General features: G+C 43.3%; 1 protein-coding gene across 5 annotated transcripts in view; it reads left to right on the plus strand.

The window, feature by feature from the left end:
- The window catches only part of JARID2 (jumonji and AT-rich interaction domain containing 2), a 241,439-nt gene that overhangs the window by 129,685 nt on the left and 98,940 nt on the right, over nt 1–12,814 (plus strand). Inside the window, exon 1 of one of the 5 annotated variants that reach the window (XM_082664385.1) lies at nt 8,131–8,223. The exons of the other annotated variants lie outside the window; for them this stretch is intronic. Coding sequence (XP_082520511.1) covers nt 8,157–8,223 — 67 coding nt within the window. The 5' untranslated portion in view covers nt 8,131–8,156. Of the gene's footprint in view, nt 1–8,130; nt 8,224–12,814 lie in introns of those variants that run through there. 5 annotated transcript variants of the gene reach the window in all.

Here is a 12,814-nt window from a genome sequence, read left to right on the forward strand (position 1 = left end):
CTCCCTGCACACAGGAATGTGGGGTGATGGTTTCTCTCTGGAGGTCTCCTGCATGTATAGGAACAGAGGCAGCAAGCCCAGAGTCCTCTGTTTGTGGGTTTATACCTCTTAGTGCCTATAGCCTCGAGGGCAGCAAGGTGCAGCCTAACTCAGAACAGTTTCGTGTGGCACTTTGTTCGTTGATGCTTGCTGACCTTTCACCCTCAAGCTACAATAGGATCACCTAAAATTGTTTGTGATAAAAATGCCCCTTTGGTGTAATTGCTTGGCACAGAGAAAGTTTTTCTACAGTTCTTCATTTTCTGAATAAGCTTGTGGCTTTTGAATGGTTCCAACCTCCGTTTTCCCTTCTCCCCTCCTGTAAGAGCTAGACCACTTACACTGTGAGCCATCTGTGCCGCATTGGAGGGGATTTATCAGCTCCCGCTCTGTTCGCCCCTCCTGTCCTTTCACCCTGCTGCCTGAAAAGAAGTTCGGTCTGTCCGACTTGCCCTGTGTACTGGGTCTTAACTCCTAGCAGAGGACAGCACACAGACACGGGCTGCTGCTGGGTCTTGAGACTAAAGGCATGAAAATTCTATAGGTCAGCGCTGGCCAGGAGAGCTCTCTGCGATGATGGAAGTGTTCGTGTCTTTGTCGTCCTGTACGGTAGCCACTAGCCAGTTGTGACTCCTGAGTCCTCGAGACCTAGCTGGTCTGGCTAGTTTTAGTTAATTTTAAAAGCCGCATGTAACTAGAGTCTACAAAATTAGACCATGCAGTGATAGAGACAGGATGAGCATAGTGGTGAAATTCTTCTCTTTTATCCTCATGCTCTATCTTCTGTTGTTGTTTTTGGCTGGAAGTCTTTTTAGTCAGTGTAGTCAATTTCAGAAACATTATCTTGGTATGTTATGTAGAAAAGTCCTGAGAAAGTGAAACAATATTAATATTTGTTTCAAATGCCTTTTAGTGTTTTGGGCAATTTCAGAATACTCTTGCCCATGGTATTAATGTCACAATGTTCATATTATCCTTGACTTCCATATAGCAGTGTATCACTGGCTCCAAAAATTGTCTACCGTTCTCATGTACCTTATCCAGGTCTTTTTATTAGCACGACATAAGTAATGTTTAAAATAGCTGCTTTTTTTCATTAATTACTTCTTTTGCGTTCAGGTGCTGCTTCTATGACGGCGACACACCTATTTTCCTCTGATACCATTTAAATAATTTTTAAGATTTCCTTTTGGCTTTGTATTTAAAGAAATTCATTTTAATTGTGGAAAATTTGGAAATTTCAGAAAATTATGAAGATTCTGCTGGGGAGAATACCAGTTTTTATTACTAGTTTTATTTTCTCTGGCCTGCTTTCTGTACAGTTATATTTTTTAAGCACAACGTAATTGTTTTATGCGGTGGAATTTTCTACAGTTTAAGTTACATTGTAAGTCTTTCCTCATGTTACTAAGTGTTTGAAAATGTGATTTTTAAAAATCATGTGTAATGTTAAAAAAATTGCGTTCCATGTTTAGCATTAGTCTACATGATACTTTTAAGGAAAATACCATGAAGAATATACACAAAATTGTTAATAGTGATTGATGTAATTTCACCTTATAAAAAAGATAGGAGGATTATAGTTTTGGTTTTTATTTAAAATTGTTAGTAACAAAATGAGTTAATCAAAATTAGCAGGGTATAAAAGGTAAATAAATACTTTGAGGAAGACACAGAACAGCTTTACATGTAGAAATAAATTATTGGCTCCATTTCTTTTAAAAAATCATTTAGGGGTTTAATATGTATAAAACATAATGTGAAGGTTAGTAAGTATCAAATTTATGAGAGCTCTAATTTTATTTCACCTGAAAACTTGAAGGTTATTTCTCAATAATTCCTAATTTTGATCGGTGAATGCCAGGAAACCAGTGTATTATAGATTACACAAGGCATTCCTAGCAAAATACTTTTAAGCACAAAGAGATAATTATTTGAAACATTTTTCTCTCTAGGAAGAAAGCAGGGATGGGATGCCTTTGAAAGCTTGGTAAATTGTAGAATGAGGCCCCCCCAAGGCAATAAGAGCGCTTCAGGCTTATGAAGGCCCTGAGATGGCCTCAAGAAACAACTTACGCTTTCAACAGCATTTATTAGGCCTCAACCACTTTCTCTAGGCTTATGCTGTTTCGAGGGTTATTAAGATGAGCAAGACTAAATCCTCTTGGTCAGTCCCCTGACAGTCAGGTATTAGAGATTGAATAGCACCTGCAGAGCAGGGGGTGTGTGTCACTAAAGGCTGACCAGGCAGAGGACCAGGAACTTTCTGGGCAGACAGAGGAGAGAGTCCTCCAAAAGAGGGAGCGCCATATGCAAGGGGGCTAAGGCTTGAGAGCTCAAGGAATGCTGAGAACGTGTCATTTGCCACACATGCCCTCAAGCCAGCTACCCCAGCGCCTCATGGACTATTGTGGGGTGTTGCCAGGTTTGAAGACTAAAGCACTGATATCCAGTCTATTGCATGGCTCAGAAAGCTGATGTAGGAGACCTCGCTCTCTCTTTAAATAAAGATAGAATTTAAACCAGTAAAAGGAGCAACAAAATAATAAAGACGAACTGTGTCGAAATCCTTGCACATAAATTCTTGTCTCTCCATTTACTTTCTTAGTACTACTTTCTAGAAGTGAAATTGCTGAAGTAAAGACTTCAAAAAATTGGCATCCATTTATCAATCTTTTACCATACTTGCAGTGTATGGACCATATAGGCTTTGTCAAAGTTAGATTTGAAAAGGGGATCAACTGCTCTTCAGTTGTGACCTGAGTCTGCTCTTGGTTCCAGTACTTTTCAAACATAGTTTTCCATTATTCTTTATTCTGAAGTAGGTAACATGGCCATGTTGGGATTCTTGTTGAATTTTACTTAATATTATGGCAATTCATTTTCAAAATCACAGTGTTGATAATCTTCTTTAACTTGGCATCATTTCTCTGTTTACCTTTTGAAATCCATTATCTGAATCATTTAAAACATATATTTAAAGCTAAAGTATATATTATCTTCTATTTGTTTTTATAATCAAATAATTAAAAGTATATATTAAACAAAAAATTGTATTTCATTAGCACCAAAGTTTTATGAAGGCATATAGGTAGGCCTTCATAAAGCGCTCGTCATGTGCCATTGGTACTTCAATGTATGTGTAATTACTTTTTTTTTTTTTTTTTTGGCTGTGTTGGGTCTTCGTTGCTGCACATGGGCTTTTCTCTAGCTGTGGCTAGCAGGGGCTACTCTTCGTTGTGGTGCGCAGGCTTCTCATTGTGGTGGCTTCTCTTGTTTCAGAGCGTGGGCTCTAGGCGCATGGGCTTCAGTAGTTGCAGCACGCGGACTCAGTAGTTGTGGCTCGTGGGCTATAGAGCGCAGGGTCAGTAGTTGTGGTGCACAGGCTTTGTTGCTCCGCGGCATGTGGGATCTTCCTGGACCAGGGCTCGAACCCGTGTCCCCTGCATTGGCAGGCGGATTCTTAACCACTGTGCCACCAGCGAAGTCCCAACATATGTATAATTATGTTAATGTCTTAAAACCACTGTTTTCCTTATGCCTATTTAACAAATAAGGAAACTGACAGAGACACAGAAGGCTTTCAGTGATTCTCCTTAAGTTCAAACAGTTCACAGGGAGTAAAACTAGGATTAGAAGCAGGCAACCCTGTCCAAATTACAGTATGTGCACTGTGAACCACTAAGGTTCTTAGTGGCTTAGTAGATGCTTACCAAATAAACCAGTTTTCTTCTTTTTCTCAATTAAAAATCTGATGAGACATTTTTTCTGATAGCTTATTAATTTGAACTTCCTGGTTTAATTGTAGTGCCATTTCATTGGTATTAGTGACTAAGTCCATAGCAACCAAGTTTGTTTCACTAGTTAATACACAGTCACCCAGCCCAGATCTCCCTTCTGTGTTCTTGTAATTATTGGTATTATTTTATAATTGAACATTGTGGCCTTGAAGTCACATAGGCTGTAGGGCCAGCCACATGCATTATACAGTTGAGTGCTGTTGGCGCTTCAGGAATTACCAAGGCCTCTTGGAAAGGGTTCAAGCCAGACTCTGTATGTACTTAATTCTGCTTGGTATATTGCCAGTGTCTTAAATTTTATTTAAATACATACATTTTTAACAATATTTATTATTAGTATGATGGTTCTGTAGTATTGGAAGTCAAATATTAGCACAGTGGATCATATTGGCTTATTTTTAAAAATGATAATTTAGGTGATATGATCAATATACCATGTAATTCAGCCCAAATAACAGAGAAATATCTTTGAGAACATAGCTAATGCAGGGCACTCATTAAAATCCTCTATTTCCTCGACTTCCTAGACTCCACAACCTTTTATGCCTTTCTCTCACACAGGGCAACCCACGCTACCCTGTCCCTCCTTTTTAAGTATTTTTGGTAAATTGCTGTTCTTAGCACTTAACTCACATGTTAAGGTGCCTCCTTCGTATGCAGTAGCTTGTATAGGTAGCAGGGAACTGGAGAGCTTTTGGAGGCTGCTCTTGGGTGGTAAGAAGTACTCCAGGATTTGCCCTAGCTCTGGCAGGCTTGTCTTTCCTTTACGAGGTGGATCCCAGCCCTCAACATGGGCTGACTTCCTTGATTGGATATATGAGTAAAACAAGGTCTTAATTCTTCTGAGGCAGCAGGTTCTTTAATTAATCAACACAGGGTACTATTAGATATCTAAATTTGATTAAGGCTAGCAAAATGCTGAATGCAGCTGGTGGGCTGCTGGAGTTGGCCCAGCTCAGAGGTAATGACATGGTAGTGCACGTAGGTGGGTCTTTGATTCTAAAGCTCTTAGCAGCAGAAATAGGTCCTCAGATGTCCTGGTGTTGAGGTGATAATTAGGTGGATGATGGCCATGTACCTGGCTGGCTGCAGAGCATTTCTTTGGATAGGACATCCTTCCTGAAATTCTGTTCTGTTCTGAAGTAGCAATTGGAGTGACTTGTACTCTGGAGTCTTGAGTAATAAGAGGTCCTTATATTTAAACATTTGGACATTCAGTGGTACCTTGCTGGTGCACTAGCAAAAGCTGAGTCCTGAAACCAGTTTGCCACTAACTTATAAATTTGAGTATTCGTGTATCCAAGGATTTCTAGTACTTCCACTCCTAGGTATGTATCCCAGGGAAACTCTAGTGCATGCTTTCCAGGGGACAAGCAGAAGGATGTTTGCAGCATGGTTAATGATAGCAACAAATAGACAAAACTTTAGACGAACAAGAGAATCAAAATAAATAATATACTATTCAGGCATGCATATTTGTGCTGTAACTTAAACAATAATGAAATGAGGTGGGGGGAAGCACAATAGATAATGTTTTAGTGATTGGGTTTGCAGATATTCTTTGTATTATTAAAAATTAAATAAAATGGGGGTAGATGGAGTTGCTAGTATTTGGGGAGTCTTGTCTTCATTTGAGAATTGAGACTTGCTCTGATCTTTGGATGTTGAAACTTAGCTGGTGATGCTGTCAGTCATATTATCTTTGAACAAGAAACAGTCCTTGCCAAGTCTCCTTTTCTGCCCTCCCCTCTTCTCAGAATTTAAATATTGAAAGTTGTGTTGCTGTTCTTAAACTGAACCTAGTTCTCAGTGTTGTTGTGTGTCTCCCAGAGGGTGCTGGTGCTTTTAGTCTGTCTGGTGCTGAAGATACGTTCCCTCTTTGGTAAACCGACGTTTGATGTAAACAGTCCAAAAACTACGGAAGTTCACAGGCAAGAGTTTTCCAGTTCCCCTTCCTGATCCAGCAGCAGAGCACAGGCCAGCGTTGACGCTAAGCCTGTCTTTTAGGGAATACTGAGTGCATGGTCACATGCTGATGATGGTTTTGGAAGTTAAGAGCAGCCTGGGGCCAACATCCTGTTATGCCTTATCTTTTTGAATTTAAACACCTTGTTACTTTTTTAGTTGATGGGAAGAGGAAGCAGCAGTGAAGCCAGGGAGAATAGAGATATGGAAAGAGCACAGAGCCCTTGTTGCCATGGCTGTGTCGGATTGGTCAGAGGTGGAGATGTTAAGGATGACCAGTATCCCATTCATGACCCTCAAGCTTCATTTCTGGCTGGTTGTTTATGTCTTATGGTTTGCAGTTCCTTACTAACCTTTTCTCAGGATTACCATACATCCAAATATCTGTCTCATACCCTCTTTCCAGTTCTCCCTTTTGGGTGCTTCTGGTTAGTAAAGGCACTTAAAGACAAGTCCCAGTAGAAAGAAGAGGGAAAAGCCAAATAGTCATCCCTTAAATGTCCTTTAATTGACTGTGCATGACTTATGCTGCAGTGGGACACATGCCAAACAGTTGTTCACCATCATAGGACTATATTGCACTGGAGAGAACGGAATGAGGGTCTGTTCTGGGCTCACACTGGCCATGTAATGATTGGAGAGGCTTTTCCAACCCTGTATCCTACAGCGATTTGTGCCATGACATTGTTCTGGTGTGTTAGCTTACCTCTGTCCCCAGAGACCTCAGGGTTCATAGATGGCCTTCTGCTTGTTGAGAACTTACAAGGAACTAATACTGTGACCTTGGTTAAGAACCAGGCCTGAATAAGCCTTCGTTTACTCATCTGTAGAGTGAAGGGTTGTACTAGATTATCTCTTAAGGCCCTACCTATATTTTGGTTTTAAAGTGGTGGAAATCAAGTAGAGGTTAGGGAAGACCATCACCTGCCTCCTGATAGTTTTTGCTTGAAAGTGAGGCAGCTGGAGATGCCATGGTCATTTAGGAAACAGGAACCAGCCGTAGTGGACAGAGTAGTCACTGGCCCTGTGAAGAGGACAGGTCTGCTTTCAGGGTTTTTTGAATTCTAAATAGCTTCACCTGTGTGAAGCCCAGAAGGGGCTCATTCAGTAGTTAAATAACAACAACAACAAGCTAAAAGTAAGAGTAAGGGGGCATTCTCTCCCCAGTTCCCTTGGATGAGCCTGTGAGTGGAGCTTTCAATACCATGTGGGTTCTCTGAGGGTGTTGCCACCATCTTTTTTCCCCTCTGGAGAGGCATAAAGAGGAGAATGTGGGCTGGTGTTCAGAGCATGTGTTTTGGACATGATAATTGCCAGCTGAAGTTCTAAAGCTTCAGGAGAATTGACTTTAACAATCAAAAAGCTTATGACATATGAAAGGAGATGCGAGCTCCAGTTATCTGAGGCCAGGGAGCTGGCCAGCCCCGCTGGAATCTTGCCTTTTTCATCCCTCTCGGCAGCTGCCAGGCCACAGAGCCCGTTTTGTAAAAGATCCTCAAGAAGCAATGAGGGAAAAGAGCTTCTGTTTTATTAGATTAGATGAATTTATGTGTCTGGGGGAGGGGTGTCTGTGCGCTCGTGGTGGGGAGGGCAGCGGTGGCCCATGCAGTCATCACTGAAGTGATGAAGCACCCTGGTAACAGGAATGGGAGGCAGGGGGCGGGCGGGCTGGAGAAGGAGCATGTGGAAAGAGATTTCTGCAGAGTCTGTCTGGAGAGCTGCCCAGGTTTCCCAGCCAAAAAAACAAATAAAAATAAATAAAAGGCAAGTGCTGAATGACACAGATTATGATATTAAAAAGGGATGCCATTGAAAATGTGCCATGGACCCCGCTGCCGGGCTTGGGGGGGGGAGTGTGTGCACGAGGGGGGCAGTCTGGCACACTGGGCACACAGAAGTGTGGACAATTGAACTGCTCCCGTCCAAAGTGGCGCGCCGCCGGCCCACACCCCATGTCAGAAATTCTAAGATAAGGATTTGTCTGCATTGCAGGTTGAGGAAATTGCAGGATGAAAAGCAAGTCCATCTTTTCCTTTTTCTCATTCTAATTTACCAGGAAGGAAAAAAGCCCCAGACCCCTCCTCTTTGGTGTTAGATTCCCTCCCAGCCACATAAATAACCTCCTCTCCCTGACGCCTCCCCTCCCCCAGGCCCCTGCGCCGCTCGCCTGGCTGTCCTATTGCCGCGTGGAATCTGCACCGCCGGAATCTGCACTGCCGCCTGCTCATTACGTACAGGGGAGGATTGTTGACAAGTGCTCTGGAGCCTGCCTCGCTGCGCTCTCCCTCCCTCCCTCCTCCCTTCCTCTGTCCTTCTTCCTCTCTGTCTCTCTGCAATGATCCGGCTCTGAGGATGGCTGCTCCACGGGTCTGTCAGGTGCAGTTTTTGGTGGCTTATCTTGAGGAACCTGGGATAGAAGGTCTGTTCCTATAAATAAAATAAAAATCAAATAGCTGTAGATTTGTTTCAGGCTGCTGTGGCTTTTGTTGGAGAAATAGGCCTTTTGTGGGTTTCCCTATTGGGGTCCTGATTAAATCCATTATGGATGGCAAGGTGCCATATATATATATGAGAGTATGTAAAAAGTGTTGCGATTTGCCTAATATTAATATTCTTTCAGCTTTGGTATCCTCCCTAGGGGCAACGGTGGCTCCTGCAAAGGTACTGTGGAAATTTACAAGAGAGAATTAATGTCGCTCGTAAAGCATTAAGCTCTGTTGACCATTTTGGCCAAATCTTCAGTTTTAGGCTTGTACGAGTTTAGACCTTTCTCTGGAGATTGAACACCATCCAGCTATGGCTGGTCCCTTTATTTTATTGCCAATTTATGTGATCATTTCCCAGCATTTAAAAATAGATGTTTCATTAAAGTTAACTAGTTCATCCCCACCATAGCTTTGGTTTCCTTTATAAACAGCATGCATGGTTTTCATTTCCTGTCATACTTTCCTTCTCCACCTCTTCTTTCCTTGAAAGATGGAGGAAACTGAGGCATGTCAGCAGAGACCGAGTGATTCTAGGTTAGACCTTAAAGCTTTGAACTTTGAGTGCTCTCATTTCTGCTCCCATATTTTGTGCATTGATCCATGTTTGTATTACTAAATAGAGACACAGGTGAGTTTTAGCAGCCATCAGTTTTAGGTGCCTCAAATCTTTGCAGATTGTGTGGCCGCGTTCCTGGAGTTCTGCTTTCTGCACTGTTTCCTTTAGATTTCAGCACGGGAACGAAGGCGGCTTTGGGAGGCTGTAGGCCTCTCTGAGCTTGCTTGCTGCCAGCAGGTTTTTTTTTTTTTCTTTTGGACTTTGAATAGCCCACTTAATGCTTTACTATATTCATCTGAGAAGTGGGTGTGTAGTTGACTTGTCTGTATGTGAGGGGGGTACTGAGTGCACTGGGAAACTTATGAACAGAACAGTTGAGGACTTGCATGCAGTCCATTTTATGGGCTTAGGGAATAAAGGCAGCCAGAGAGGTTTTTTGGGGTAAGGATGTGGCTGTTTACTTCTCTGTGAATTATGATGTTAGGACACAAAGTGTTTGGAGTTGTGCCCATTTATCATTACCGACTTGTGCACAAACTAATAACTTTATGAGATTTGTTGATTTGTGTTAAAGCCAGCTTTGTTTAACTTTGTAGAGACTTGCTAATACTGGAGAACCGGTTTTTTTTGGTAACTTACTTTTGGTGGGGTAAATGTAATATGAGCTTTAGAGATAACTCTCTCTCTGTCTCTCTCTCTCCCCCTCTCCCTCCTTCCATACACACACACTCACACACCTACACTCACAACCACACACACACACACACTTCAATTATTTACAGGTAGAATGTCACTATCTGGGAACATGCACCGCATATGGAAAATGTCCCCTTGAGAAGCACAAATTCCATGATTTATAAAACCAGATTTTGGCATGTCAGCTTATCTGAACAGAAGACTTTGGACATGCTGGTCTTGTTTGTCTATCTAAAAGAATTTCTATAAAAATGCGCAGGGTTCCTGTCCACTGTGTCTGCCTCTTAAGTTCCCGGGCTCCGCAGTAAGTGGTCCATTGTTCTGCAGCTCATTTCCACACCAGCCTGAGCACAACATCGACTTTAATCACTTCTGTATGTGGAAAGCAGTTTTCGACCTCTGGGGGGCTCGGAACTGGGCCGCCTGTCCAGCAAATACTTTTACTTACCTGATAGAGACTTGAGTTTCATGTTTTAGGGGATTCCAAGATGCGTGCTTTTGATGGACGGTCATAATTAGGTTGACTGGTTTGCCAGCATAAGGTGCTGGGATGGGGCATGGACCTAGAGGAGGTACGACGTGGGATAGGGGGTTTAGGGTAATTGGATTTAGGTAGAACTTCTCATTGTAGAGCAATGTGGGTGCTTATATTTTAGTAATCACTACTGCTCAAGCTACTGTATCTGTTCTGATCGTTATAAAAATCATGTCAAGGATGAAGAATGGGAGGATGCGGGAGAGTATAGGGAGGAAGTGCCTTTGCCCCAAAGCAGCAGAGGAGTTGTGCTAAAATGCACCGCACGTTTTGCTCACTGTTGTCATCATCAGAGTTTCAGCAGCTTCTGGGCCCATCCAGAAATCTTTCCTAGAGATTATGGATCCTTCCCATGGAGGGATTTTGTATCCAGTGAAGTTCCACTGTGGCTCTTCGGTGGTCGTTGTTGGAGCCTCTCCATGAGGAGTGTTTTCTCTCCTTGTGTAACTCCTGGTCAGGACGTGGGGAGGAGAGGTCTTTTGTCTCTTGTTGGTGCTGACCCATTTGGGGTTTAGTAAGAGCAGCGATCTGGTCCCTCTCCCTGTGTGTACTTGTGACCTGTCTGCTGGCTTGTTCCTTTGTGCCTCGAGGTGAGGAAGTGCTTCCTGGGCTAGGGTTCTGTTTGTCTCTTCCTGCTCGTGTCTCTTGAATTTAGTCATTTGCGTGATTCTGAAATAGGAGGAAAGGATGAGGTCAGACATTTTCCTTGCCTGCCCAGTGGCCCAACTTTTCCATGTTATTATCACTGCGTCAGATTTTTTTCTAACATCTGTTCTCAAAAAATCAAGCATGCAAAAGAAGGTTTAGATTACCCAAGAAGGTTTTGTGGGGAAAAAGTCTGGTGGTGGTGAAGGGCTTGTAGGGGATTGTCTGTCTGTCTGTCTATCTACTATCTACTTTCTGGGTGTTAAACTAACAAAAACCTGTGTTGCCCTGTGTCTTGAGGGCTCCTTTGAGGGTTTGTTGGGGCTATGTTTGGACCCCGTTTTCTTGGCTGGAGTGAGAAATCTGCACAGCTGATTTGAGAGCAGACAAAGGGGAGCCCTAGTCTGCCAGGGGCCATCCCCCCGAGGGAAAGGGATAATTATTTTCCATAAGCTGAGGTATTAAACCACGCTCATTTGTGTTTCGTTGACCATGAGTGTGGCAGTGACATCGTGCCTCACGACTGTTATTTGTTCTCAGCCACCTTAGCGTTCTGAGACGGGAAAGGGTGTCAGTGGACCGGCCTGGGCTTAGCTTTGCGGACCCTTCTGCACTGCTCACCCCCTTTCCTGGACCCTGCAATCGATCCAGAAGCTCAGCTGCTGACCCGAGTATGTACAGTTGGGTTTAAACTACATATTCATGTTGACCCCGTGAAGCTGGCCCAAGCCAGAATTTCCCTGGCATCCACATGCAAAAAGCAAACAATCCAATTTTTCTTTCAAAATTTGAGTGAAAATAGGCTTTATTTTCTACTAGTAGTGGCAGCAAACTTGACATTCTGAATACCTCAGAGAGGGTCCTACCTCAACCAAGGGGCTGCTTTTATAATTTTTCTCTCAACTCAAAGTGCAGCAGCCAGCCACCTCCATCCTCCAACACACACACACACACACACACACACACACACACACACACACACACACACACACACACACACACACACACACACACACACACACTGCTGCAGCCGCAAATGAAAGCTCTCTTTGGATGCTTGACTGTTTAATATGTAATGTGATACCTTGTCTCGCGGTGACAGGGTGACAGACGGGCATTGGCTCTATAATACAGAATTACCTTTTGTGCATCTCTTCTACAACAAAGCCAGATACACGGACTCTCCCTAATATGCTAATACGTTTGGTTGCTCCAGATGTTTTGGAAGCTCGGGAACAGCTTCAAAGGTCCCCTTGTTTTCCCTTCTCTTTAACCCTTCTTTTGTGAAATAAGGGCATTAGATTTTCCTTCAGTTTTGTATTCCACCACGTACGTGTAGCTGATGGGAGGACTGGCGAAACTTCTTTGTGTCTAAAACAGAAAATTGTAAGCACTGCCCATTCTCGTCCCCCTTTTCAGATGTTAGGAAAGCATTTCCTTCTCTGTGCACATTTCTGTTCTGACGTCTGTAGCTCTCATCATCACTTAGCTGAAGGACTCTTTGGCCTCATTTGTGTTTTAAATTTCCCAGCCCCCGTTATGTTAAGGCCAGGGGGAGATGTTCATGCACATCTCCAGCCCCCCCGGAACAGGACTGCTCCTTCCTCTTTGCTGCTGCCGCTCCAGGCTTAGGAAGAACCAGTTCGGGTATGTTGCCTTGAAAGCCTTTTAGTTGCTTGCTCATTTGGGAGATGAGGGTCCAGAGCTCCTGAATTTTGTTTCCTTGGGGTTCTCAGCTCGTGAGCATGGGCACTGCCCTTGTGGTGGCCTGTGGCACGCCGCCCCGTCAGCTGACGGTGACTCGCCGAGCGCTGCCTTTACCGCAGTGATTTGGAATTTCCAGCTCATATTTATTGCTCTTGTGAAAGACAATGGATGTGGTTTAATTTAAGTTCAACCTACTGAATATTAATAGAGGAGAACGAATGCTCGTGTGGGGAGGCGGTCTTTGGGCCATCGCATCTCCTCTGTTTAACCTCCTTCCCCCGACAAAGGTTTGTGTTGATGGTGGGCTTGGGCGAGGGTGGGAAGATAAAGCCAGTTGGTGTGTTTGGAGGAGAGGATGCCGTTTGATTATTTCTCATTGACTAAA

Source organism: Grampus griseus (genome assembly GCF_964374135.1).
Source record: "Grampus griseus genome assembly, chromosome: 10".
Classification (NCBI taxonomy): Eukaryota; Metazoa; Chordata; class Mammalia; order Artiodactyla; family Delphinidae; genus Grampus; species Grampus griseus.